The sequence below is a fragment of the Selaginella moellendorffii genome, unplaced genomic scaffold (assembly GCF_000143415.4).
Source record: "Selaginella moellendorffii unplaced genomic scaffold, v1.0 SELMOscaffold_43, whole genome shotgun sequence".
NCBI classification, from domain to species: Eukaryota; Viridiplantae; Streptophyta; class Lycopodiopsida; order Selaginellales; family Selaginellaceae; genus Selaginella; species Selaginella moellendorffii.
The window spans coordinates 365,427-391,805 of record NW_003314304.1 but is presented as its reverse complement, the minus strand read 5'-3'; the positions used below and the strand labels follow the sequence as shown (position 1 = coordinate 391,805).

General features: G+C 40.5%; 6 protein-coding genes across 9 annotated transcripts; 4 read left to right on the top strand and 2 right to left on the bottom strand.

Moving 5' to 3' along the window:
- Positions 1–1,640: 1,640 nt before the first annotated feature.
- Positions 1,641–3,310, bottom strand: LOC9647071 (UDP-glycosyltransferase 85A7). Of its 2 annotated transcripts, none has more exons than XM_002979883.2 (2): positions 2,621–3,310; positions 1,641–2,564 (listed from the first exon to the last, which is right to left on the bottom strand). In XM_002979883.2, the coding sequence occupies exons 1-2, from the start codon at positions 3,177–3,179 to the stop codon at positions 1,702–1,704; spliced, it is 1,422 nt and encodes a 473-aa protein (XP_002979929.2). In that variant the 5' UTR covers positions 3,180–3,310; the 3' UTR covers positions 1,641–1,701. The 2 variants fall into 2 exon arrangements, with proteins under 2 accessions (XP_002979929.2, XP_024540910.1); XM_024685142.1 differs by having other exon boundaries at positions 1,641–2,525.
- Positions 3,311–7,641: 4,331 nt separating this feature from the next.
- Positions 7,642–8,799, top strand: LOC9647070 (probable xyloglucan 6-xylosyltransferase 1). Its single transcript, XM_002980031.2, has one exon. It carries the CDS (start codon positions 7,642–7,644, stop codon positions 8,779–8,781), a length of 1,140 nt encoding a protein of 379 aa, XP_002980077.2. The 3' UTR covers positions 8,782–8,799.
- A 3,375-nt stretch (positions 8,800–12,174) lies between these two features.
- Positions 12,175–13,141, top strand: LOC9647069 (uncharacterized protein C16C10.8). Its single transcript, XM_002980030.2, has one exon. The coding sequence runs from the start codon at positions 12,212–12,214 to the stop codon at positions 13,058–13,060; it is 849 nt and encodes a 282-aa protein (XP_002980076.1). The 5' UTR covers positions 12,175–12,211; the 3' UTR covers positions 13,061–13,141.
- LOC112349900 (NADH dehydrogenase [ubiquinone] iron-sulfur protein 5-B-like) lies at positions 13,062–14,088 on the bottom strand. The gene is made up of 2 exons (XM_024685146.1): positions 13,296–14,088; positions 13,062–13,240 (listed from the first exon to the last, which is right to left on the bottom strand). Exons 1-2 carry the CDS (start codon positions 13,443–13,445, stop codon positions 13,139–13,141), a joined length of 252 nt encoding a protein of 83 aa, XP_024540914.1. The 5' UTR covers positions 13,446–14,088; the 3' UTR covers positions 13,062–13,138.
- A 5,486-nt stretch (positions 14,089–19,574) lies between these two features.
- LOC9647067 (expansin-A11) lies at positions 19,575–20,865 on the top strand. Of its 2 annotated transcripts, XM_002980028.2 has the most exons (3): positions 19,578–19,979; positions 20,052–20,355; positions 20,433–20,865. In XM_002980028.2, the coding sequence occupies exons 1-3, from the start codon at positions 19,841–19,843 to the stop codon at positions 20,734–20,736; spliced, it is 747 nt and encodes a 248-aa protein (XP_002980074.1). In that variant the 5' UTR covers positions 19,578–19,840; the 3' UTR covers positions 20,737–20,865. The 2 variants fall into 2 exon arrangements, with proteins under 2 accessions (XP_024540913.1, XP_002980074.1); XM_024685145.1 differs by having other exon boundaries at positions 19,575–20,355.
- A 232-nt stretch (positions 20,866–21,097) lies between these two features.
- On the top strand, positions 21,098–26,294 carry LOC9647066 (isoleucine--tRNA ligase, cytoplasmic). Of its 2 annotated transcripts, none has more exons than XM_024685137.1 (27): positions 21,098–21,727; positions 21,778–21,843; positions 21,896–22,039; positions 22,100–22,260; positions 22,319–22,484; positions 22,539–22,652; positions 22,721–22,818; positions 22,870–22,948; positions 22,999–23,157; positions 23,208–23,291; positions 23,344–23,477; positions 23,533–23,692; positions 23,743–23,826; positions 23,878–24,090; positions 24,146–24,271; positions 24,325–24,462; positions 24,513–24,616; positions 24,661–24,724; positions 24,774–24,862; positions 24,917–25,058; positions 25,114–25,177; positions 25,229–25,296; positions 25,354–25,470; positions 25,533–25,598; positions 25,650–25,764; positions 25,811–25,902; positions 25,963–26,294. In XM_024685137.1, the coding sequence occupies exons 1-27, from the start codon at positions 21,191–21,193 to the stop codon at positions 26,047–26,049; spliced, it is 3,471 nt and encodes a 1,156-aa protein (XP_024540905.1). In that variant the 5' UTR covers positions 21,098–21,190; the 3' UTR covers positions 26,050–26,294. The 2 variants fall into 2 exon arrangements, with proteins under 2 accessions (XP_024540905.1, XP_002980073.1); XM_002980027.2 differs by having other exon boundaries at positions 21,104–21,727; positions 25,653–25,764.
- Positions 26,295–26,379: the final 85 nt, after the last annotated feature.

Sequence of the window (26,379 nt, the reverse complement as noted above, 5' to 3'; positions counted from 1 at the left end):
TACTTACTTTTCCTTAGCCCTTTAATATCTTATGCTAATAATGAAATATGTAGTTATTTCTAGGCATTTTGAGTTAATTATGACCTGATTAGAGACAATTCAACAGAAAGACTAGGGTTGTTTATAGAGACTTCATGGGAAGCAATGAGGTGATGATGAATTAAATTATCAATCATTTCAAGTGGTGAGTAAGGGATGATATAGATGTGGCTCTAAAAAATATGATGGTTGAAATATATTATAAGTATATTGTGCCTCTATATTCTATTATATGGCTTGGAAAGGAAATTATAAAGTTATAAAGGAAAAGTCATGTGTAACTAATCAAATAAACGACTTCAAAAAACATCCATTGGGGCTTTATTGTACCCCATTTTTTAATTAGTTAAGGGTTTTTAAATATATGGAATAATTTCTCAAATCAGGTTGGAAGGTTTATTTGAGACAATGGTCTTAGGGAGAGATTGAGTGTGAGGAAAGCCATTTCCAAATCCATACCTCAAGGCATTATATATAACTTCCCATAAAGTCTAAATTCATGAATTTATATTTAGTATTTTAATAGAAGTAAATTGAACTATGCTTCACCCTATAAACTCCCGTATGGTCATAATCCACTACCAATGGAGTTGGGTTTACCTTCACGATTACCATGACCTGCCAATACTAAGTTGTGGGATTAGTATTTGACGAGTATTTTTCCACTTGTTTGAATAAAGACTGCCAAACATCTAGGCACGTACAAGTGGGACAACAATGGCATTACAACTCTCATTATTGTCCACCTATAGAGTAAAAAATGGATGATTTAGTGTTAGTTCATTTTCCCTATTTTATGATACATGGTTTATATAAGGGGCTCCTTATCCAATAGAAAGAATTATGGCAAGTTGGACCACAAATTTATGAAGTTTAGCATGATGTCCAATAGGCCGATCCTCCAGAAATTGTGCATATGTAATGATTGAACTGCTTCGTACAAAGGGATTAAAAACAACTACTACCACATACAAATCCATTGATGCCTTCTCCTAATGTTCTTCTAAATCTTAGCCCATTTATGAAAGAACCTTAATGGTCTTCTATTATTCCAAGAGGAGGGGATGATATGAGGTCCAAGTATATGGCTACAATGCCATATATTAATATTTGCATAGTGGGATTTTAGTAAATGTTAGATTGGTTTTAATCTAAATTACTCACTCTTGGGTTTTTGGGTTAATTGATATATATATTTTTTGTATTCCCTTTCCATATTCCATACACTCATATAGGGACTTTTTGCAAAATTTAAAAAGTTACAAAGGTTTTTGGTTTGTTTAAGAAAACCTATAAAAGGACTAAGATGGTAATGGATATACTTAAAATATGTTTGGATATTCTAGGATTTCTACCATCTAACGGTTGCTATTCATTTAAATTAATCATGCATTTATAATATATAAACGTGTTAATAATTTATAAACTTTTAAAAACACTTTTAGTATATTCTTTTTTATTCTACCATCTATGCAATAAGATTAGTTTTGTGTTTATAAAATACAAACATGCTTAAAATTATAAATTTTTATTAGCAAATTATTTATAATTTAAATTTTCGAAAAGATTGAAACGTTTTCTTGCAAGCCCAAAAAAGGATAGTAATTTTAAGTTATTGTTGCCCAATGAAGGGCAAGAATAATTTTATTGTAGGGCAGGAGCTCAGACAGAGAGGGCGGTGACAAATCTCTCCAGGCCGCTGCCAGGTACATTCTTCGATCGGATCTTCTCACCCAGCTCCTCGGCGCGCTCTCGGATCTGCCGTCCCTGCTCGCCGTCCATTGCCAGGCGGATGATCCTCTCCACTTCGTCACGGCTCACCATTCCATCCCTTCCTTTCGCAAATCTTATGCCTACCTTCCACTTTCTCACCAGCGAGATGGAATTCGTGTTCTGCTCGAACAGCAGCGGCCAGCAGAGGACGGGTTTGCCGCTGGCGACGGCCTCCACGGTAGAATTCCAGCCGCAGTGAGAAAGAAAAGCTCCAACCGATGGATGGGAGAGTACTTTCGTCTGGGGCGACCACGAGACTACCATTCCTTGATCCGTGCTTGGAAATCGGACCTTGGAGATTTCTGGCTGCTCGGGTCGGATCACCCACAGGAATTTCTTGCTGCTGGCTTCCAGCCCTCGCACGATTTCTTCCATCTGGTCGCCAGTCATGACCGCAAAGCTCCCGAAAGAGATGTAGAGCACGGAAGATGGCGGCTGCTCGTCGAGCCATTTGAGACAATCGGTATCGCAGACGCCAAATCCGACAGTGTGTGGCTCGTCGTTGAGAAGAAAGAGAGGACCGACTGGTAAGAACTTGTCATCCATTTGCTGCGATATGGCACTCACGATCTGGCCCTCGAGCTCCATGCAGGTGTTCACGATGGCGAGATCGGCAGCCTTGAGAGCTTGGCTGTTAAACTTGGCGATGTGATCCTGGTAAGCTTTGTCGTTGCAAAAATGCCACGGTATCTCCGACCTTCGTATTTCAGGATCTGTGAGGATCACTGCGGCGTCATCGTCGGCTAGCTCGCCTATAAGCAAAGAACAGGCAAGAAAAGAAAGGCTAGCTCGTTCTCTTGGAGCTTACCTGGTTGCGATGGCACCATTCCAGCAGCAGCAAGGCGAGCGATACTAAGCTCACACCAAGTGACAGTGGCGGATGCTGGAATGAGCACGACCCCGAGAACTCCCAGCTTCGCGGCCAGCTTTGGACACCAGTCGAAGAGATAGTCCGAGATGATGCAGCACACCTCGTCCGGGATGGCTCGGACGAGCTCCTCCATCAAGGCCAGGTAAGTTTGAGCGTACCGCAAGATTTGCGTCATGTCCGCTCGGTTCTCTGATATTGCCTCGGCAGGGAATGGGACTGTGGAGGTGAGCTCCTTGACGCTGATGTTGGTGGTGCCTGGAGGCGGCCAAGTTCCTTTGTTCTTGATGAAGCTGTAACAATCGAATGGGCCGATTGTCATGGCTGCCAAGGTGATCGAGAAGCCTTGCTGGGCGAGAAAGATGGAGAGATGCATCATGGGAGAGACATGGCCTTCGCCTGGGAATGGGAGCGCAACGATGTGTTTGGCCATTGCGAGTAACCTATGTGAGGAGGAATTTTCTTTCTGGTTTATATTTGGAGCTGGCACTTGGATCATTTAGACGCAATGAGGATCCGGCCATTTTCTCTTGGGTGGGATCGCATGTTTGGTGTAGTTTTGTGATTTATACACTAGCAAAACATCAATAATGGTGAAATTATTAAACTTTATCATGTTTAAATATTAAATTTTAAAAGTTTAAATATAGAAACCTTAATCTATTAGAATAATGTAATATTATAAAATATCTATTGATATGGATACAATGCGACATGAAATACTTTCATTTTATTTTTTAGATCTTAATATTTTCTATTTAGAAAATTGTCATAATTAAATTTTAAAATATTACCTTTCACCAACTGTGATTTCTAGTATTTTTACTTTATTACAATTTTTGTATTATGTTCTTAAGTGTTTTTAGTAGTATATTATATTAATAAAACAATCTTTTTTTTCTTAAATCAATAATCTCACTTTTTTTTATGTTACACAATTATATTCTATATATGAAAAGATATTATGTGAAAAGAACTTAGCAAAAGGAAAGTTTTTTACAAATATGGGTATTTGTGATCATGGGATGAGATTTAGATATACTGTCACCGTGGATCCTTGGAACCTTGGGGAATAAATGGGGATAAAATAGCCACTAAGAGCTCTCTCATCAAGCAATTGCCCTTTTTCCAGTTGGCTTAACGGGAGAGAGATAAGGTGCGTTACATTTAATATTGGAGCAAATGGCACGGGTTCAATTCCCATTGATTAGTGGCTATTTAAAACATAATATACCCTTGAGTAAGGTATGTTTCTACCCCTAAATTTGAAATCGTATGTATTGGGCATCCATGCGTATGTTTTTTCTTTTGTGTGGAGTATCTACGGACGAAAGGTATTGGGCATCCATGCATATGTCTTTTCTTTTGTGTGGCGTATTGGGCATCTATGCGTATGTCTTTTCTTTTGTGTGGAGTATCTACGGACGAAAAGTATTGGACATCCATGCGTATGTCTTTTCTTTTGTGTGGAGTATTTACGGACGAAAGCATCTACCGTGGGACTGTAGTACGGGTGGATGACTAATTGTTAGTCAATAGTATTTAGGGGTATGTTTCTACCCCTAAATTTGAAATCGTATGTATTAGGCATCCATGCATATGTCTTTTCTTTTGTGTGGAGTATCTACGGACGAAAGGTATTGGGCATCCATGCATATGTCTTTTCTTTTGTGTGGCGTATTGGGCATCTATGCGTATGTCTTTTCTTTTGTGTGGAGTATCTACAGACGAAAAGTATTGGACATCCATGCGTATGTCTTTTCTTTTGTGTGGAGTATCTACGGACGAAAGCATCTACCGTGGGATTGTAGTACGGGTGGATGACTAGTTGTTAGTCAATAGTCAATGAGGACAAGCTAGTCTACACAATGGAAAGATTGGTAGATTTAGTGCGGAGATGGAAATGCTACAGCCGACAACTTTAGTATATGCGAAAATGGAGGTAGATAAGGTGTGCTACAGTATTAGATATAGCATGCTTCAGCTGACAACTCTAGTATATTATAATACTCTTTGTTATAATGAGTATTCTACCTAGTGTGCATATTTAACAAAAAAGAAAAAAAAAATTTACTTACTTTAGTACTTTCTTTTTCTTAGAAATTTTCTTTAAAAGAATTTACTGTCTTTTTTGTTAGATATGCACACTACATGGTAGATTATACTTACAACAAAAAATAATGACCACCTAGTGTGCATATCTAACAAAAAAGAAAGAAAAAAAGAGTGAAGAAAGAGTAAAGAATTTACTGTAATGACTTTTACTCGTCCATCTAGGAATACCACTTATTTTCTTGTTGTCTCAAGCTTTATTATTACAAAAAGGAGTTTTATGTCTAGATTACAGAAAAGAAAACAATGCCAAGACTAAAAAAGTATAGTAAAAAACACACTTGTTGAGCAAACAAACTTTTCAATATTTATTTGGTATAACTAGTCCAAGACCAAACAAACATCTCCTACAGGTGGAAAAAAAAAGTTTAGGGTATGAATGTTGGATAATCCTAGATTAGTCACACCCTTTTAAATATAAATAATCTCATCCTATAGCTGAATGAGTTTGCTATTTTGTTAAGATGTTTACCTCTAGCTTTCATTTATTTAGATAAATGTAAGGAATAGATAGGAAGTAGTTAATTGAGAGTTAAAACATAAAGGTCATGACTTTTTCTATTAAGTTTTCACTTTTGTCATAGAAGAAGCTAAAGAAGAATGGAAAGAGGCAATGCAAAGCTTGAGAGCCAAAGGATATGAATGCAGTTGGGGTTGTGTTATTCCAGATTTAACATTTCACACCTATCTATTTATTTTACAAGGTAAATGCTTCTTCTATAACCTGCAATGTTAGCTTTCCTCCACCAACTAATAAATCATAATTATTGTGTGTTCCCTAAATATAGATGGTAGAAAATTCTAGAAAAAATAACCTTGAATGCAATTAAAATTGTAACTACACTAAAGCAGAAAAAACATATTACTTGGAATAACACGATAGCAGCTTTGCATTCCACTTGTTGCCAAGACTTTGGCATATCCATTTTGACTAGCATGAACACCAATTTCATTGGCATTTCAAATGTTGCTGGCTTTCTACTTGTTCACAAGGTACATAGCTTCAAGTTGATTGTAGAAACATTGACAACAGGTTGACATAGATTCTTAGCTTGTTGTAATTCCAAAGCCTGAGCAATTTTAAATTTTATGTCTGAATGCCTCCTCATGAACAGTCTGCACCATTTACAACCAGGATTCTAGGTGATATCTTTTGCTGATACAATGCTTGCTGTTGCATCTTTGAGCTCACTTTGCATTATAGGGTAGCCAACTTTTGCTCGAACTTTCAACACAACAATGAGTGTCTCTTCTTCAGATGTAGAGAGCATTGTTGATGGACTAGGTCTCATACCCTTCCTCTTCTCAGCCACCCAAGCATTTAGTGTAGAAAGAGGTATCCCAAAGTTTATAGCAGCCTTTCTCTCTGATAGCTGACCACTGTTTATAAGCTGTGTGTTGGTCCATGTTCGTACATCTGTACCCTTTCTAGAATTTACTCACTTTTGCTTCAGGACTTGGTCTACTCTCAGTTTCAGGCTGCTCTTGTTCTTCATGTTCAAATTGATCCTCATTGTTGGGAACCTCTTGATCGTTGCAACTAGGAGCCATGCATACATGCTATAAGTAAAAGAAGTGTAAGTTTAATTGCCTTTAATTGTAACTTTGATAATACCTTGGCATTATAGGTACATTGAGTGGCAGCCTTTCTCTTTACTCCTTGCTTGGCACCATTGGTACTTTGTGGTAGGGCTTTGTTATACATTGTCAAATAAAAATAAGAACCATTATAGAATCTTCAACTCTACCTCTTGGATCTTGGCTTTGAGACGAGCAGACTGTCTAGTGACTTGTACTGTTGCTCTGGACAACCCTTCTGGCTGCATGTATAGTTGTAAATAAAACTGTTTCTTTTACAGAGAATTCTTTTATATCTCTTCCAACAATGACCATCCAGTATGGAAATGTAATGAGTGCTCTCTAAACTGCTCTTTGAATTCTGAAGCCCTCTGGTATGCTAGCAGGTTGCGGTACATTGCTGACCATCACATGAAGTGTTGTGCAAGTTTCTTTTCAATTTCCTGCTTGGATATGCTCCTCTTTTGTAAGTTCAAGTAAGCTCCATAAAGCAACCTCTTTAAGCTTTTCTGTGAAAACTCACCTAAAAACCTTTGATCAAAAAGCTAATCTTAGAAGACCAAACTTTGCAAGTTTTTTTCCTATGCTGGAAAGCACTCTGATGTATAGCCTCTTTCAATAGCTCTTGTCCATCCACTCTACTCTTAAGTTATCGATGAAAATCAAGAATGCAATTGAAGCAATGGAATAAATTCTCTTAACTCTAGATTTGAAGATTTTCTAGAATAAACATCAATAATAATAGACAATCACTAAGGAGAGCCCTAGACATACAACTGGAAATGGAAAAAGAGCAGGCCATTTTGTAAAAATGTGGGAACTCTAATTGATACATAACTGACCTCTAATAAGACCCCGAGCCAGTAATTGGGCCCCTTACTTTAATGGTTTTAGTTTTTATGTATGAAGCAGGATCCAATATTTGTAACGCATTCCGCTTTTGTTTTCCAGAAACCATAGGTAATTCACATAGGTGATGCTCTCATTCTCGATCGATTTTCTCCTAGGCCAGTTTAATCCATGTGATTGCTGTAGGAAGATTTCTATGCCTGGAGCAGGACAAATTGTCCACCTCCATTTTAATTCTCGTGGCCAGCGCGATTTGAGCTGAAGCGATTTACTCAACGCTCCAGCCGTTTAAAAGATTTATTCGTGCACGCACACACAAGTTCGAGCGAGACTAAGAAGCAATGTCGAGGACGATGAGAAGCTCTCTAGCAGCGATAACAAGTAAGCGTGCTCTCGATGGTCATGTTTCTTGGATAACCGGGATGGCTCTAGTCCTCTTGTTCATCCTTGGGACGATCCGAGCGCTGTATAGCAGCAGTCCGGTAGTAGCAGCGAGTTCTTCTCAAGTTCGTGCTACCAGGAGGCCTCTCTCCGCCGAGCAGCAGCAGCAGCAACAGCCAGAGATCTTTAGCTTCGATCCAGGCTCGCTGGATCCGATCGAGCAGTCCAAGCCGAGGATGGAAGCGCTGATGAACAGGACAATGAGCTTGGGTCCGAAGATCAGCGACTGGGACTCGCGGAGGAGCTCACGGAGGAGGAAGATCAAGCAGTGTGAGAAGAGGATGATGTTGGTGACGAGCTCGCATCCAAAGCCGTGTGAGAATCCTTTGGGCGATCACATCATGCTCAAGTCCGCCAAGAACAAGATGGACTACTGCCGGCTCCACGGCATAGACATGTTCTACAACGTTGCAAAGCTCGAGCGTTCCCTGCCGGGATTCTGGATCAAAATCCCGCTCTTGAGGGCGGTGATGCTTTCCCATCCGGAATTCGAGTGGATCCTGTGGATGGACGGCGATGCGCTCTTCACGGACATGACTTTCCGGATTCCGATCCGGAAGTACGAGGGCTACAACCTGGTGATGAACGGCTGGGATCACCTCGTGTACGGCAACCGCAGCTGGACGGGCCTCAACATGGGCATCTTTCTGATCCGGAATTGCCAGTGGTCGCTCGATCTGCTGGACATTCTGGCACAGATGGGATCCGACGGTCCCGGCAGTGTCGGAATTGGGAAGATCCTCCACGTGACGCTCTTTGGCCGTCCAGATCTGGAATCCGACGACCAGGGCGCGCTGCTGTGGCTGATGAACGCCCAGAGGGAGAGATGGGGCGCGAAGATTTTTCTCGAGCACTCGTACGCATTGAGTGGGTTTTGGGTGCCTCTGGTGAGGGAGTTGGAAGACAAGATGCGAAGATTTGAGCCTGGGCTGGGCGACGATCGGTGGCCATTTGTGACGCATTTTGCTGGGTGTGAGTTTTGTGAGGGATGGGCAAATTACTCGCCACAAGATTGCCGCAGGCAAATGGAGAGGGCTTTTAATTTTGGAGACAACCAGGTGTTGGAGATGTATGGGTTTAGACATCCTAGCTTGAATGTGGCAGACGTTGATCGAACGTAAGCAAATTCAGGGTTTGCAGAGTTTATAGATCATGAAAAGGTTAAAGCATCATTTAGAAATAACAATCATATAGAAAGCAAATTTAGGGTTTGTAATAGAGTGCATAAGCTCACTGGCTGTACAAGGCTCCACCAATTTGATGAGCTTCCTCCTAAAACCCTCACAACTGCCATGGTTTGCCCTCCAGATCCTGTTTGGGCACAGCTGTAGAGTCCAAATGCTTCCACTAGCAAAAACTCCGACAACATCAAGACAAGGAGTACAGCTTGAGCTTCCTTGTTCTGATGCTAATTGTTGTGGCCATCTGTTTCTTGTGCTTGATTGCTAGAAGAACCTCGTTGCTGCTGAACGTAGTGAGCTATCCTCGAGCTTGAACACATCCGCAATGAGCACTCCATGGAGAACAGAGCATTGCAGCTCCTTGATGGCCACTTGAGCTCCTCTTGGATTCGTCAGTGGCTTTCCATCACACCACTTATTTGCTCATGTGCTTTGGCTTTCCCAAAGGATTATGTTTAGTATAAACAAAGAAACAAACATCTTGGTCTCGGTCACAAGCAGACTTTAGCCCTTAGACACGTTGCTCCATATGTCCATTTTCACTTCACTAAGTTCATCTGTACCTCCCATTCATTGACGGCTTCATCTATCATCCTCTAATCTGACACACTTGACAAAAAAATTGATGTAACAGATATTGGTTAAGGAGCCATTTTAGAATGTTTGTTTTACCGTACCTTCTATTTCTTTTGCGTCACCATTTAGCAATCTGGCTGCCTAAGGCACATTGAGCAAGTTGTCTAGTCTGAAAAAGGTGACAGCCATATTGAATGGGCTCTTCCTAGGTTTCCATTTCAACCCCACTCCGAGGTGCCACAAAGAGTCATTGTGCTTCAGCTGGAGTGAGAACTATGAGTCTTTCAATAGTGAGACAACAATTGCAGGAGGAAACAGTGGAGGAACCACAAGTAGATACTAAGGGGCTGCTGGAGAACTTGGAGGAAGACATGTGGCCAGATGCTTGTCTTCAAGATAGTGGAGGTGCCATGCTTCTTGCTTCCCTAGTGACAATTGCAGGTGTTGATCTAGAGGCACTTTTAGACTTAGGCTCAGTCATAAATATTCTCTCCTCCACACTAGCTTAACAAATAGGCCTTTAGCTTCAAGATTATTCCAAGGTCTTGCTAAGAACCTTTACAGATTATATAGTTGCTTCTACTAGAATTTGTTGAGATGTCCATATTCTTATTCATAGGCACGAGTCAACAGTGGACTTCTTCATTGTTGATTACATTGCTTTAGGAGCCTCTACATAGGAGAAGTCAGTCATTTTGTGGGGGTCATGGCTAGATGTGGTGTCTTGCTTTTTAGACTCCAAGAATGACCAATTGTAGATTAAATAAGGAGTTAGCAAAGTGACAGCTTTCAATGCCCAAAGCCCAAGAACTTAGGATGTGGCTCAGGTTAAAATAGCAAAATTAAGCTCCTATTCACAATGATCTAGCACTTGCTTATCACGTACTGACATAACAAAGGAGTTTTACCCTTTGCAATGCAACATAATCATTTTTATTCACACAGATTGGACAATCTTGCCCCTCAACTTTTCCTATATCCATTGTGCATCACCATGTTTAGGAAGGAGGTAAATGATCTAGATGAAATTTTCAAGATCCTTAAAATGTCTAACTTAAAGGAGAATATAATTTTTTTATGGTACCTTTGGAAAGTGACTTTCTTACAATAGCTCATAATGAAGGGACACAAAAGAATGCTCTACAATTCCTCCTCATACAACTAAAGATGCCAAATCCAATTCTTTCTAATTCAAAGATTCCATATGACTCTATTGATATCCACATGAGTTTTCTAATAGAAAAAGTGGCTCTTGAGCTCATAGAGCACCAGGATACAATTGAGCCATAGCCACCACTTCACTCAAGCTTTGACCAACATCAATCACATTCAGGATTGTAACTTTGTTACTTGTATCTATGATTTTAGCTTTGCCATCCATATATAATTGTTGCCACAGATGTTCAAAGATGATGGGTCTTTAAGAGTTGTAGTACCAAGATCCAAATGGTCCACCACTAGATAATTGACTATGCCTTCCACTGAAATCTGGATGTCTCACAAATGCACTATTCCACAAATGTCCACTACTACTACTACTACTACATATATATATATATATATATATATATATATATATATATATATATATATATATATATATATATCTGTGTGTGTGTGTGATAAAAATTTATATAATTAACTAAGAAATAATAATTGATGGTAATGATAATTTTCTGGGTATGTAATTAAGTGATATCTAAGAATGATCTAAATTATCTAAAACAAAAAAATCTATACATATAGCATCCTTTTAGATTAAGATTGATATTCATTTTATTTAATTTTACCTGATTTTTTTACAAATTGGTTTATCTTTAAGACTTATAAATTATAAGAGCAATCTAGTGGTAGCAATAACTTTTATTGTTTAGGTTTTAACATGCTTTAATATGATTTCACATATAAAATTTATAATTAGAAAAAATAATAAGAAGTTAAATGCAATATCAATGTTTTCATTACACCAAAAATTCAAGCCTTTTAAAAATTCCCAAGTAAAGTAATAGTTTTAGATTTGAACAAAACTCCATGTAACAATTACCTAAAGTCTAGCGCTTTCAAATTCTTACAAAACTAGTTCAAGCTTTTAATTTGATTTAAAAACTCAACCATACATGCTTGTCAAATTTAGAGAATCTTTATTTATAGAAAAAGAAATTTTTTAGTAGGTATAAAGAAATATAAAAAACTGGACATACTTCGAAAGACATTAAAATGATTCTAAATATTGCAAGCACAATAACTTGATGCTATAGTAGGAATGGAGAGCTTAATAGCAATATTTACAATGTGGAAGAAATAGGCTTTTATATTTTACTTATACTTTTATAACTAATGTTTTCTTTTATCTAGGATTGTGGTGGACTTGGAATATGCATAAATATTAGAATGAATACTTAGTGGGATGATAAGTTTGAGGCAACTACACAAACACTAAATGATTGCAAATGATGATAGAAATTTTATAGGGGTTAAAAAGGGCTGCTTCTTAAGAAAACCATCTGTTGATGGAACTGTTGTAAATGTAGAATGCACCAAAAATGATAAAACTATGAACAATGATTTAAACCAAACTATGATAGCAAATATTTAATCCATTTAGCTTCAAATTCAGAACTATGGAAGCACAAGATTTTGAATGCAAAATGTCCATCAATAAGTGCATTGTGGATTATAAATTTTAAAAGTAAAATAAAATAAATAAATTGTGTTTAAGTATTTTTTATTTTAATAAATCCTTACGCAGGTTTTAGGGTTCACGGGTTTAGGGCTTTTCTTGTTGTGTGGGAGCATGGTGTGGTTCCAGTGTGACGATTGCGACGACAATCTCAAGAAGCCCAGCCTCCCCAATCACTTTCGACGCTGCCGCGCCTCCGGATTCTCTTGCATTGACTGCGGGGCAAAATTCGATCGCCAATCGGTCCAGCAGCACACACAATGCGTGAGTGAGGTAGAAAAATACGGTCCCAAGGGCGTGGCGGCGGCGGCGAAGAAGAATGGGAAGAACAGGGATGGCGGAGCAGTGGCGGAGGAGATTGTCAACATGGGGCTGTCAACCCGGCCGCCATGGTCGTGTAGCTTGTGTCACATCAAGGCCACAGGTAGGGAAGTGTTGCTCGTCCATGGCCAGAGCAAGCGCCATGGATCCAAGGCCAGGGCCGCCATCGCCGCCAGGAACCCACCCGCCGCCCCAGCCGTAATCGAGCAAGAGTCCAAGGATCCAGAGGAGGAGCGCCCGATCCAGCAAGAACTCTCGAAAGATCCGGCAGAGATGCCAGCGAGGAAGAAGAAGCGCGAGAGGGAGGGCAAAGAGAATGAGAATTCTTCCAGGGAGAAGGGCGCGATCAAACAAGAACCCAAGGAGCCAGTGAAAGAAGAGGGCAAGATTTCCATGGATTTCTCGAAGGTTGTGAGGTGGCGGAAGCTCATCTCTCGGGAGATCAAGAAGAGCTCGGATGGGAGCGTGAAGAGGAGGAAGCTGGAGAAGGCAGTGATCCCCGCGGCAATCGATGTGGTCAAGGCGGCGGGGATGGAAGCCGACGCTACCGTGCTCAAGCCACTGCTGGAGAATTACCTCGCTTCCACCAAGAAGTTCTCGCTCCAGGGCAAGTCTGTGCACAAGGTCGCCAAGCACGAATGAAGATCAAGCAATAGCTCGAAATTTTGTTCTTGCTAGAAGATCGTCCGGTGGATCAATCTTACACGGGTTTATTGTTCTTCACGATTTGTGCTCCTCCTCTTCCTTGCCGCCTGCTCCCTTGGCCGCTGCTTCTTTCTCCTGGCGCTGCCGCTCCTTGTCAATCCGGTACCACCGCTTGAGCTGGAAGAACAATTCAATAGCAAGAGCCCTAGAAATCTAGAGCAGGGGCACGGACCTCCTTGGCGTGGTGCAGGCACTCGTAGTAATCCTCGCGGAGCTCCGTGCAGTCTTGCGGGATCGTGCAATGCGTCATACACTCTCGAAAATCCATGAAGAGATCGTAGCAACGCCCACGAAAACCACGGATCCCAAAACCCGACGCCATACCCAAACGCCCACAAATTTCTAGGGTTCTAATGAGGGTGCTTAGCTCGTCATTGTCGCGCGCGGATTTTCCTGTGGAGCAAGCTCGATGCAATTCAAGCTCCCTTGGCGACTGGATTGCCGCATTACGGCCACATCGTTACCAGGTACCAGAGCGCTGTGGGGATTGCCACGGTTTGCCTGTGGAGCACGAAGTGGATGGTATACTTGGGATCAAACGGATCCAGGGATGGGAATTGCCGAGTATATAGCTGGGAATTGAGAATGAGGCGATGGACGATAGCCATCGGAGGAAGTCCAACTGACCTAATCCATCTCTTCGCGTTGATCATAGTCCCAGCAACTGATTCATACCCGGAAGTTCATGGTAACAAGTGGCTACTAACATGTCTTTGGCAGGAAACCATGACTTTGCGAGAACGTTTCACAGATAACCACGGATCAAGAGATTGCCAAGCAGTTGGTGTCACCGATCTGACGCATGCTTGTACACAATCGCTAGTCGCTGTTCACAGATAGCAAACAATTTTGCAACTGGTTTCAATGCACATTATACTTGGTGCAAGCTTGTGCTTACGAGAGCATTTTCTGGTTAACTCACCATATGAATGCCTGGCTGTAATTCAAATTAAATCCGAGCCGTTCATCGTTTTTAATCTTGCTTGTGCAACCTTAGGAAATGGGTTCTCTGACCCTTGACCACTTGCCCCTTACGCAGTAGTGCTCGTATGGCCAACCCAACATTTCTTTCTTATTTCGGTGTGAACTTTCGTACCATCCAGATTAATAAATTAATAACAACTTACAGTATTAAACAGTTTTTATTAAATTTTTATAATTCAATGCAAAATTTTATTTATTTCTCATGAACAGTTTCAACTCCAGAATTAAAATTAATTAGCAGTCACAAAAGCGTAATGAATAACTATTTGCTGTCATAATTTGATCCTTTTTTGCTGCTTAGGGAACATTGAGGAGCCACCCCACTCTTATAGAGATTTTATAAGAGAATGCATAGAGCATAAATTTATTGATTTAAGTATGTAAAATTTATATTAACTTTAAATTATCAAATGAATAAAAGAGGAAAAAAATAATAATTATAAACAACTAAAGAGAACAATTTGAGAGACAGTCTATAAAAGTTCAAATATAAAGAAAAAGGGCTCAAGAACAAAAGTGTGTCCTTAAATTTGAATAGTATTGAATTGGATAACCTTTATGGAAGTCCAAATCAAAGAATTTATAATAGTAATAAAGAAATTAAAATGATAAAGAACTATGCGTATAAAAGTAAAAGTAAATGGATGAAATGGAATAAAAGTGAAATGAATAAAAAAGATATAAGGAAATGGAAAGAAACCTCAAAATCACACATATTTAATTTGATCTACTAACATATTTAACTTCACAGGAAGCAAGAAGCTTTAAAAAAGAAGACTAAATAAGGGTTAAATTTTTTTTCTTGGGATTCCTAGAGATATTGTGTAGTTAGATTGGTTATAGTGGTATAATAGTTTGAATGCAACCATTTATATAGATTGGAACTTTCTCCCAAATATCTTAAAGTGCATATTTGGATATATTGATAATTATGGATATATTGTCTTTATCATAAACCATTTAAAAGTGTGAGAATTGGCAGTAAGAACAAGACAAACTTCACATACATAGTGAATGTAATAATCAATTGAGTCTGATTATTCAATTGTAACCACATATTATTAAGTAACTAAATCAATTACTATTTTAGAGTTAGAGAAAGAGGAGGATGCAATACATTACTCTACCATAAAGATGAATAAAAAAACAAAAAAAAAAAAACAAACTGTGAAGACAAGAGAAATTTAAATGATGCAAAAGTTAGATTTAAACATAAAACATAAATTCAAGCACTCCTCAAAAGACAATAAGAGCTACCCCTCACTGCCATATAGAATAATAATATCAGCCCAAAACCTTAAATTATATATAGAAGTTGGATTGTATTCAATCTGATAGCTCTGGAATCCCACTCTGTTAATATCATAAATGGCTTTTTATTGAACCTTACACCACTCTGTTAATATCACATATAGCATCTTACTAAACCTTACACCATTAAATTTAAAATATGGCAAACCATAATTGTTGCAAAGTAAAATAATTCTTTATGCCCACTTAAGAAAGATATTTGCTAGATAGTAAGTGAAAGTTCTAAAAATGATCAAAAATTTTCCAAAGTAAAGATCACTACCAATATTTTTAATTTAAAATATTCTTCAAGTATACATAGTTCATTTATTTATATAAAATAACTATTAATTATATAAATTATAGATGTTATAATATGTTATACCTTGTGTTATTTTATATTATAGTTATTTAATATAAAGTTTGTATAAATCATTTTTTATAATTTATAGTCAACATCAATGTCAACTAAGTAAGACTTTAATATATTTAAAACAGAGTTTATAATTGGTTAAATTTAAGAAAGAAGTAAATATGACCAGATTGTTTTTTAAAATTTTCTAATTAAAGTATTGGTTTTAGATTGATGAAAACTCCGATTCCAACAGGTAACTAACTTTTAAATTTTTCCAAAACTATTTTCAAGCTTTCAATTCAATTTAGAATATAATAAATGAGAATCTTCAACTATCTGTCTATAAATAAATAAATATTGGACATAAAAATGACTAAAAATTTTACAAACACAATAGCTAAATGCTATAGTAAGGAATGGAGAGTTTAATTATGATACTTTCAATAATTGTTTTGGCTCTACAAATGATTAATGTGGAATCAGTGTGATACTTATACTTTTACAACTAATGTTCTCTTTTATCTAAGATTGTGGTGGATTGGGAATGTGAAAAAAATCTTAGGATGAATACTCAGAATGATGATACATTTGAAGCTGGGTAAATTAAAAATAAAAACACTAATGGCAATCTTGTGGCTGCTAAAAATGACAGTTACCCGTATTCTTGTGGAAAGCCATCAGTTAATGGAACTGTTATAAGTGTAGAATGCACCAAAAAAGATAGGACTAAACCATTAATCCTTGAACTGTTAGATTGACTAATAAAAGTGAAACTCCCTTCTTAAAGTGCAATGGTGGTCAGTACTTCAACTCAAAGGATTGTGCATCCCTAGGGTTGACTAGTAAATGGGATCGGTGACACCAGTATTCCATCTTCTTTCATAAAAAGAGAGGTGAATATTTGAGAACTGTAATTTTCTAGACAACAAAAATCACCGCAAAATCCACCTACTTAAAAAGCCATGGTGATGTTTTACCACTGAAGGAATGGAACAAGCAAGGACCCCACCCTACCACATGAGATTCCGATTCCATGACAAACCCCACAGAACTTTCAAAGTGACAAAGTTTCAACCCCCGTTGGTTAAGAGGACCATGTTGAAAGTGGCAAATAGTTTCTCTGATTGTGATCTCGTCTTGTTGGATGTTGGATGCGACAAAAACTCTTATCCTTTTTGCTGGCAATCAGAGACACCACTGATTTACAAAGCTCTTCCAAGCTGGTAAAGTTTGTATATAGATTTCTGGCGTAAGTAAAGAGTTTTATTTTCCAGGTTTGTGAATCCGAGACTGATTGCTGCAAAATACTGCTGAAACGTACTGGGTTCCAGATTTTGTGAAAGTAAGTTCCTTAGGATTATATAACTTTTACTGACCTTGGCTTTTCAGGAAAAACATTTTCATAATTGGCTTGACAATGCTAGAGATTGGGGGGTCAGTAGGAGTAGGTTCTGGAGAACACCATAGAGCAATCTCAGCTTAGCATCCCCAGCTTCTCCAGCGATGCGTCTTTCTTGGAAAATCTAATGACACACCTTTACCAATTTGGGCTAGCAGTGATGGTGAGGAATTGGTGGTGGTAGGTTCCAGAAAGGAATTGGAGGAACAGTCATAAGGTATGTCTGTTTCATCTTTCTTTATTTTTCTCAACTGATATTTATTGGCATTTTATTGATGATATAACTATTCCTTCTAAAACTGGCGGTGTTTTGCACTAAGTTGACATTGTTCCATCTGTTGTGTAATGTTTATTCTTTCTTCTTTTATAGGTTTTTGACTGTTGGTTTGAAAGTGGCTCACGCTTATATTCATTATCCTTTTGAAAATCGCAATCTTTTCGATAAAACTTTCCTTTTGTTGCTGAAGGCCTTGATCAAACTCGTGGATGGTACAAGGCGCTACACAATATGCTTCTGATCACTTATTATTCTTTTTGCTAATGGTCTTGTTGACTGCTTTGTTTGACAAGCTTGCCTTCAAATATCTAATTTGCAATGGTCTTGTTCTTGCTGAAGATGGAAAGAAGATGAGTAAAAAGTTGAAAAACTATCCACCTCCCATAGACGTTGTACACGACTATGGAGCAGTAAGTGTTACTTCAACATACATGAGCGTTTATCAGTCATAATGTTTCTTGATAGTTCGTGCAAAGCCTCTTAAATTCCGAAAGGAGGGGTGCATGCTGTGGTAATGTAATCGTTTCATTTCTATCATCAAGAACAAACATGTATTTTTCAGGTGATAGATGTTTTCCTTCCGTGGTACAACGCGCTGGATCGGTGAATTATTCTTCTACTCAAAGTCTTGTCAATTTATCAGGGGACTATACACCGGAAGTAAAGTTTTGTATATATGGAGTTCACCTAATAAAACAGGTGGTTCCTTATCTGCTCAAGTTTATTGATAATTTTACAAACATTTACGTTCGTTTCAATCGCAAGAGGTTGACAGGACGTACTGGAGACCAAGACTGTCGTGTCGCATTGTCAACGCTGTACAGTGTAAGTGCTCTTTTCTCTAAGTTGTATCGGATCAATGACTTCGAGCTGTCCAGGTTCTTTTGACAACATGCAGTGTTATGGCTCCATTTACTCTTTTTTTTACTGAAGTCTTATACCAAAATTTCTTGAAGTTTCCAGCAAGAGCATTCACTACTGTGATTTTCCGCACCACAGAGTTAATGATTTAAAGCTAACCTAAAGTTTACACGCTTAAATCAATTTTTCATGAAATCTCTATAAGGGTCCTCAATATTTGGAGTTGAAGTGAATGACTATTTCATATTTTAAAATTTGGGAGAGGCTTTTGGAATGGATCTAGAGTTGACTGTCATGAAGGTTGATTATCACCCTATAAAATATGCCATCCAGCTTTTCACTGATAGAGCTAGAGTTAATGAGTATTAAGTTCTGCTTTTTGGCAGATTTGAAAATTTAAGAATGGATCTATAGCTGGTTGTTGCAAAGGGTGATGACCACCTTATAAAAGACACCATCCAGCTTCTCACCCTATAATCATGTTATGGTCTGCTCATATATTGGAGTTGCTCTAACTCATTCTCTAATTCATCCATCAACTTTGACAATGGCATTTTATTCTTGCTTGTTTAGCAAGAGTGTACTTGAGATCTTCTTGTACAAGTAAATTAAACCTTGATTACAAATGAGGTTAATTTCAACTATATATAAGCCAAACTTCCTTCTGCCTGGAAAGAATGCTCTTCTGTGATTGCTAAGGTGCAATGGTGGTCAGTACTTCTAGTCAAATGATTGTGCCTCGGGTTGACTAGTAAATGGGGTCGCTGACCCTTGACCACATGCTAGACAACAAGAATCACCGCAAAATCCACTCGCTTAAAAAGCCATGGCGATGTTTACCAATGAAGAAAGGAAAAACCAAGGACCCCACCCTTCCACATGCGATTCCGTGACAAACCCCACAGAACTTTTCAAAGTGACAAAGTTTCAACCCCCGTTAGTTAAGAGGACCTGTTGAAAGTGGCAAATAGTTGTTCCCTCGTCTCGTTGGATGTTGGATGCGACAAAGACTGTGTCAGGGAGCAGGAGCAAGCTCTGCCTCGCAGGCATGCTTTCACGTCGGTTGAGGGGATGGTTTCAAGTGTACCAACTTTTCTCTCTCCTGTTCCTCAGTCTGAAAAGGTTGCTGCAGTGGAAGTGCTTCACGGACGTTTTGTGCTTCCCAGCAGCAACACAGTAGCATTCATCCCGAACTCCGCTAAAAGTTGCTCAGGAAATTCTTTTTTTCAATTTTATTTTGGCGCTTTGTCTTGTCAAATACTGTAGCTATTCGTTTTTTCTCGAAATAACTAAATAAATAATCTGAAAATCTGGGAATCTGACGAAAAGTCGTCAGTTTTCAGCTCAGAACCCGGCATGTTCCAAACGGCTTGTGTCAAACTGCGGCTCATTTGATTTTTCTTCTTTTTCTCGAAATATGGTCCGTAACTTTGAGGCCAAGGAAGTTGCGATCTTGTTCGCGAGTATAAATAACTGATACCAGGTTGGAGAAGCTCCAAGAGAAGAACACTTCTTCCGTTTTATTTGTTTCAAATCTAGTGATCAGCGATCATGGAAATTTTTTCCCGGGTCACTGGCCTTCTTCTCTCCATTTTCTTCCTTGGAGCTCGCCAAATCCGTGGCGATGAAGGATGGACCGATGGAGCTCACGCAACTTACTATGGAGGAAGTGATGCATCAGGAACAAATAGTAAGTTCTTACGTGAAGTCTCAACAGTAAGTTCCAATGATTTTGATCTCTCGTTTTTTTCTTCCGTGATAGATGGCGCGTGTGGCTATGGAAACCAGCTGAGCGCTGGCTATGGAGTTCTCACCACTGCTTTGAGCGCTCCACTGTTTAACGATGGTCACGTTTGCGGAGCTTGCTTCGAAGTGAAGTGTTCTTGGGGCGACTCTGGCTGCCTCGCCGGGAATCCTTCCATTGTTGTCACTGCCACGAATCTGTGCCCGCAAGGAAGCAATGGAGGATGGTGTGATTCTCCCAAGCAACACTTTGATCTCGCGCAGCCGGCGTTCGCTCTCATCGCCGTGACTCTCAATGGTCACGTCCCAATCCAATACCGGAGGTAGTCAATCCATCCTCTCCATGGTTCTTGCCAGATCTCTCTCGAATTTGTCACTGACTTCTCTCGATTTCTTCCAGAGTGAGCTGCAAGCGCGATGGAGGCCTTCGATTCACGATCAATGGTCACGTCTACTTCAATCTGGTGCTCATCGAGAACGTTGGCGGCACCGGGGACGTGAGCGCGGTGTCGATCAAGGGATCCAAGACCGGGTGGCGGCCGATGACGAGGAACTGGGGCCAAAACTGGCAAGATGGCGGGGATCTCACTGGCCAGAGCTTGTCCTTCGAGGTCACCACCAGCGATGGAAGCAAGATCACGGCCTACGATGTCGCTCCAGACTACTGGCAGTTTGGACAGACCTTTAGCGGCGGCCAGTTCTAGATTCTAGAGCCCCTGGATCGATCGATCGATCGATCGGAAAAACCAAAACTTTCGATCGATAGAGGAGCAGAGGTGTGATTTGTGCCCGCTCCTATGGCCATTCTATAAGGAAAACCTATGATCTCTGGAGAGAGCTAGAGCTGGACGTGTCTATCTCTCAATCAGGGAAGAAGGAGCTAGTGAGTGAAAACTTTAGATCGATAAATGGATGAATGAAAAAGATGCAGGGATTTTTATCTATCAATGTGGGCTAGAGAGTGCTAGCAACGCTGGCTGGAGGAAGAAGAAGAGGTAGCCTTGCCAAAGATCGCTAGCTATGATCGTCCTCCACATCCCAGCGCCATCAATCTACCACTACACAGGGCGCTACAATCCCCCCAAGAAAGCGCGAGGAATTTCTAGGGTTTTAATTAGGGTTCTTAGCTCGGCTGCGTCGTCACCGTCGCGCGGCGCGATGGAGTCTGTGCCGGAGGGCAAGGATTTCTCGTTTCCCAAGAAGGAGGAGGAGATTTTGCAGCTGTGGAGCAAGCTCGATGCGTTCCAGACGCAGCTCAAGCGCAGCGAGGGGCGGCCGGAGTATGTGTTCTACGATGGGCCTCCTTTCGCGACGGGATTGCCGCATTACGGCCACATCCTCGCCGGGACGATCAAGGACATCGTTACCAGGTACCAGAGCGCGGTGGGATTTCACGTCACGAGGAGGTTTGGATGGGATTGCCACGGTTTGCCTGTGGAGCACGAAGTGGATGGTTTGCTTGGGATCAAGCGGAGGGAGGATGTGATCCAGGGGATGGGAATTGCCGAGTATAACGAGCAGTGCCGGAGCATCGTGATGAGATATAGCAGGGAATGGGAGAAGACGGTGGTGAGAATGGGACGATGGATTGATTTCGAGAAGGACTATAAGACGATGGATCCGGAGTTTATGGAGTCAGTCTGGTGGGTGTTCAAGCAATTGTTTGAGAAAGGCCTTGTTTATCGTGGCTTCAAGGTGAGAACTATTTCTCTTTCTTTGGTCTGTTGTTAAGATTTCTTTTGTAGGTGATGCCATACAGCACAGCGTGCACGACGCCGCTATCAAACTTTGAAGCAAACCAAAACTATAAGGTTCGTCAAGTGAAGTTTCTAAGATCGTCACTAACTTAGTGGTGCACGGCAGGAAGTTGACGATCCAGCGATCATGGTGGCGTTCCCTCTCCTGGATGATAGCGAGAATGCCGCTTTGGTTGCCTGGACGACGACTCCCTGGACGCTTCCCAGTAACATCGCACTTTGCGTGAATGCAAGCTTAAACTACGTCAAAGTAAGCCCAGACTATATGTTATTGACTTGTTCTAGATTCTCTTTGTCTTGCTTTTTTCAGGTGAGAAGCAAATCAACCTCGGCTGTCTATATAGTGGCCGAGCCACTGCTTTCTTCTCTGCCCACCGTGAAAGTTAAAGCGGATAAGGGTAGCAAGAAAGAAAGTCAAAGCGATTATGAGATTCTGAGCAAATTCCCAGGATCAGCGTTAGTTGGAAAACGGTATGCCTTTTTTTTTTCTCCCAGTTTTACTCGTTTCTTGAACACAATCTTCATGCAGATACAAACCTTTGTTTAACTATTTTTTGGAGCTGTCAGATACTGCATTCCGTGTGGTTGCAGATGACTACGTAACTGCAAGCAGTGGCACAGGCGTCGTGCACTGTGCTCCCGCTTTTGGAGAGGACGATTACCGTGTCTGCATGGAGGCTGGTATTATAGCTAAGGTCTGCGACTTCGATTTAGATCCTGGTTTTATACTCACGTTCTTACGTTTTCAGGGGGGCGACTTGCCAGATCCCGTCGATTTGAATGGCAACTTCACCGACAAAGTGACGCATTTTAGTGGATGTCATGTAAAATCTGCTGACAAGGACATCATTGCCATGATCAAGGTAAAAATGTTTGCCTTGTGCTTTCACTGTAAATTTCTAATGCTGCTAATGCTGCTAATGCTGAGTAGGCGATGGGAAGGCTCGTAAATTCGGGAAGTATAAGGCACTCTTATCCTTTTTGCTGGCGATCAGAGACACCGCTGATTTACAAAGCTGTTCCAAGCTGGTAAAGTTCGTATATAGATTTGTGGCGGAAGTAAGGAGTTTTATTTTCCAGGTTTGTGAAGGTCGAGGAGCTCAGAGACCGATTGCTGCAAAATACTGCTGAAACGTACTGGGTTCCAGATTTTGTGAAAGTAAGAAGTTCCTTAGGATTTTATAACTTTTACTGACCTTGGCTTTTCAGGAAAAACGTTTTCATAATTGGCTTGAGAATGCTAGAGATTGGGCGGTCAGCAGGAGTAGGTTCTGGGGAACACCTTTACCAATTTGGGCTAGCAGCGATGGCGAGGAATTGGTGGTGGTAGGTTCCAGAAAGGAATTGGAGGAACTATCCGGTCATAAGGTATACCTGTTTCATCTTTCTTTTACTCTGCTTTATTTTTCTCAAAGCAGGCAACTGATATTCATCGGCATTTTATTGATGAAATAACGATTCCTTCTAAAACTGGCCGTGGTGTTTTGCACCGAGTTGACGATGTGAGTAGTTCCATCTGTTGTGTAATGTTTTATTTTCTTTCTTCTTTTATAGGTTTTTGACTGCTGGTTTGAAAGTGGCTCAATGCCTTACGCTTATATTCATTATCCTTTCGAAAATCGCGAGCTTTTCGATAAGAACTTTCCTGGTCATTTCGTCGCTGAAGGCCTTGATCAAACTCGTGGATGGTACAAGTCGATACACAATATGCTTCCGATCTCTTATTATTGCTTCTTTTTGCAGGTTTTACACCTTAATGGTCTTGTCGACTGCTTTGTTTGACAAGCCTGCCTTCAGAAATCTAATTTGCAATGGCCTTGTTCTTGCTGAAGACGGAAAGAAGATGAGTAAAAAGTTGAAAAACTATCCACCTCCCATGGACGTTGTACACGACTATGGAGCAGTAAGTGTTACTTCAACGTACGTGTGGGTTTATCAGTCGTAATGTTTCAGGATGCTCTTCGATTGTATCTCATAAACTCGCCGGTAGTTCGTGCAGAGCCTCTTAAATTCCGAAAGGAGGGGGTGCATGCTGTGGTAAGATAATCGTTTCGATTCTATCATCAAGAACAAACGTGTATTTTTCAGGTGAGAGATGTTTTCCTTCCTTGGTACAACGCATATCGTTTCCTTGTTCAAAACGCCTTAAGACTGCAAGTGGAGGGTTTTGATGCTTTTATTCCACTTGATGAAAGTAAACTGGATGGATCGACAAATGTGCTGGATCGGTGGATAAATTCTTCTACTCAAAGTCTTGTGAAATTCGTCAGGGAGGAGATGGGAGCCTATCGACTATACACCGTAAGTAAATTTTTTATATATGGAGTTAACTTAATATTTTCTTATTTGTAAACAGGTGGTTCCTTATCTGCTCAAGTTTATTGATAATCTTACAAACATTTACGTTCGTTTTAATCGCAAGAGGTTGAAAGGACGTACTGGAGACCATGACTGTCGTGTCGCATTGTCAACGCTGTACAGTGTAAGTGCTCTTTTCTCTAAGTTGTATCGGGTCAATGACCTCGAGCTGTCCAGGTTCTTTTGACAACATGCAGAGTTATGGCTCCATTTACTCCTTTTTTTACTGAAGTCTTGTACCAAAATCTGAAAAGAGTTCTTGAAGTTTCCAGCGAGAGCATTCACTACTGTGATTTTCCGCAAGTTCAAGGCGAGGTCAGATCTGTGGTACTTTAACTTGGATGATGCTTATGCTTATCCTTTAGACTGATGAGCGCATTGAACAAAGTGTATCCCGTATGATGACAGTTATTGAGCTTGCTCGCAATATACGCGAGAAACACAAGCTACCTCTGAAGGCCCCTCTCAGGTAATCTACCACTTTAACATTGTACGCCTGACACCGGAATCCAGGAAAATGATCATTGTGCATCCGGATGGGGAGTTCCTTGAGGACTTGACAGAGAAGCTGGGTGAAGTACGTGGTGTATTTCTTTCTGTGCTAGATGCTAAAACTTATCTTGCAGTACGTTCGCGAGGAAATGAACGTGAAGGAGCTTGAGCCTTGCGATGATCCTTTCAAGTATGCGTGCTTGCGAGCAATTCCAAATTTCAGGTTTGTTGTTGATTCGTTTGAACTGGATGCTTGAAGCCGTGTACGCTCTTGTAGTGCTCTTGGCAAAAGGGTTGGAAAAGCCATGGGCGAAATCACGGCGGCAGTAAAACATTTGAGCCAGGATGACATTCTCGAATTTGAAAAGCGCGGAGAAGCTGTATTGGCCGGTCAGACTCTTGTGACTGGAGATTTGAAGGTAAAGTTGATCTGAAGCATTGTTGCCTACTAGGACTATCGTTTCTGCGGTGCAGATAGTCAGGGACTTCAAATTTCCTGATGGTATTGCTAAGGAGGATATCGATGCTGGTGGAGATGGTACGTATTCCAGTAGGCTGGTGCTTGTCTCTGATCTTCCTTTTACTGCAGGCGATGTTGTCGTCATTCTGGATCTCCGTGGTGATGATACCCTCAACGAGGAGGGAATTGCTCGAGAGGTATAATAATTGCACGCTTTCATAAAATTCTATATCTTAAATGTATGTTTTCGCAAGGTCGTGAACCGCATCCAAAAATTGCGAAAGAAAGCAAAACTGGAGCCGACTGATGCGGTGGAAGTTTTTATCAAGATGGCAGCCGATTCGGCACTAAGTGGAGTGGTTAAATCTCAGGTTTGTTGCTTCATTCTTACCACATTCTTGAAGTCAATTGCGGGAACAAATCGGTATTGCAGGCCTCCTACATTCAGGAGTCACTGGGCTTTCCTCTGCTATTCTTCGAGCAACTGCCGTCGAAACCAGTAAGCAAATTCTTGTGGTGATTACTTGAACATAAGCTAACGAGTTCTAAGCAGGTTGTCATAGCCGAGGAAGAATTTTCTGGTGTATCTGATGTCGATTTCAAGCTTGTCATTTGCACTACAAGATTGGCATTCGATGACACCGCTCTGATGAGACTTTGTTCCGGTAACTGATGCACTCTTATACGGCTTCTCATTTCTTTTCTTTCCAGACAATCCTGAGCTCGTCGAGAACGTAAAAGCTGTGCTGTTGTCCAGGGACATGACTCGTCTCAAGGCAGAGCTTCAAGCCAATAAAAGCAAGGTAATAGATTTCCATACTTTGTCGAAACCATGCGAACTTATCAGTCACTGGTTACTGCAGCTCCAAGTCCGATTCGACGGGCAGGAATACGATGTGATTCGAGGCAAGCACTTCCACCTCTCCGTCAGCGAGAGTTTATCTTCCTAGCGTAAGCGTCGAATTCAGCACGAAAGTTTTGGCGGAAGCTCACAATTTTGAGTAGCTCCTATTTTGTCTTCTCCATGATATTTTGGAGCTTTGCAGGCTCTAAACATCGATCGGTTCGAAAAGCTTGACAGTGAAATGGAAGAAAAAACGATCGATCGAAAAATTTGCTATCCTTGAATTTGTGTTAGAAAAAACTGATTCATCCAATAATCTAGTGCTGGTCTCCCATTGGCTGGTTTTGGATAGCCTGCAATCTCCACGAATTATTCCCGCCACACAAACTCAAAATCTACCAGCCGTTGGATGCGGCGCATCTGGGCCGTCGGATTG

What these genes read in the sequence shown, in the direction of transcription:
- LOC9647071 (XM_002979883.2), bottom strand. Translation starts at nt 3,179, where the DNA reads ATGATCCAAGTGCCAGCTCCAAATATAAACCAGAAAGAAAATTCCTCC. An exon ending in AATGGTGCCATCGCAACCAG is followed by an intron (nt 2,565 to 2,620) that starts GTAAGCTCCAAG and finishes CTTTGCTTATAG; the next exon opens with GCGAGCTAGCCGACGATGAC.
- LOC9647070 (XM_002980031.2), top strand. Translation starts at nt 7,642, where the DNA reads ATGGCTCTAGTCCTCTTGTTCATCCTTGGGACGATCCGAGCGCTGTAT.
- LOC9647069 (XM_002980030.2), top strand. Translation starts at nt 12,212, where the DNA reads ATGGTGTGGTTCCAGTGTGACGATTGCGACGACAATCTCAAGAAGCCC.
- LOC112349900 (XM_024685146.1), bottom strand. Translation starts at nt 13,445, where the DNA reads ATGGCGTCGGGTTTTGGGATCCGTGGTTTTCGTGGGCGTTGCTACGAT. An exon ending in GCCTGCACCACGCCAAGGAG is followed by an intron (nt 13,241 to 13,295) that starts GTCCGTGCCCCT and finishes TTGTTCTTCCAG; the next exon opens with CTCAAGCGGTGGTACCGGAT.
- LOC9647067 (XM_024685145.1), top strand. Translation starts at nt 19,841, where the DNA reads ATGGAAATTTTTTCCCGGGTCACTGGCCTTCTTCTCTCCATTTTCTTC. An exon ending in GTCCCAATCCAATACCGGAG is followed by an intron (nt 20,356 to 20,432) that starts GTAGTCAATCCA and finishes GATTTCTTCCAG; the next exon opens with AGTGAGCTGCAAGCGCGATG.
- LOC9647066 (XM_024685137.1), top strand. Translation starts at nt 21,191, where the DNA reads ATGGAGTCTGTGCCGGAGGGCAAGGATTTCTCGTTTCCCAAGAAGGAG. An exon ending in TTGTACACGACTATGGAGCA is followed by an intron (nt 23,693 to 23,742) that starts GTAAGTGTTACT and finishes GTAATGTTTCAG; the next exon opens with GATGCTCTTCGATTGTATCT. An exon ending in GTGGAGTGGTTAAATCTCAG is followed by an intron (nt 25,471 to 25,532) that starts GTTTGTTGCTTC and finishes TCGGTATTGCAG; the next exon opens with GCCTCCTACATTCAGGAGTC.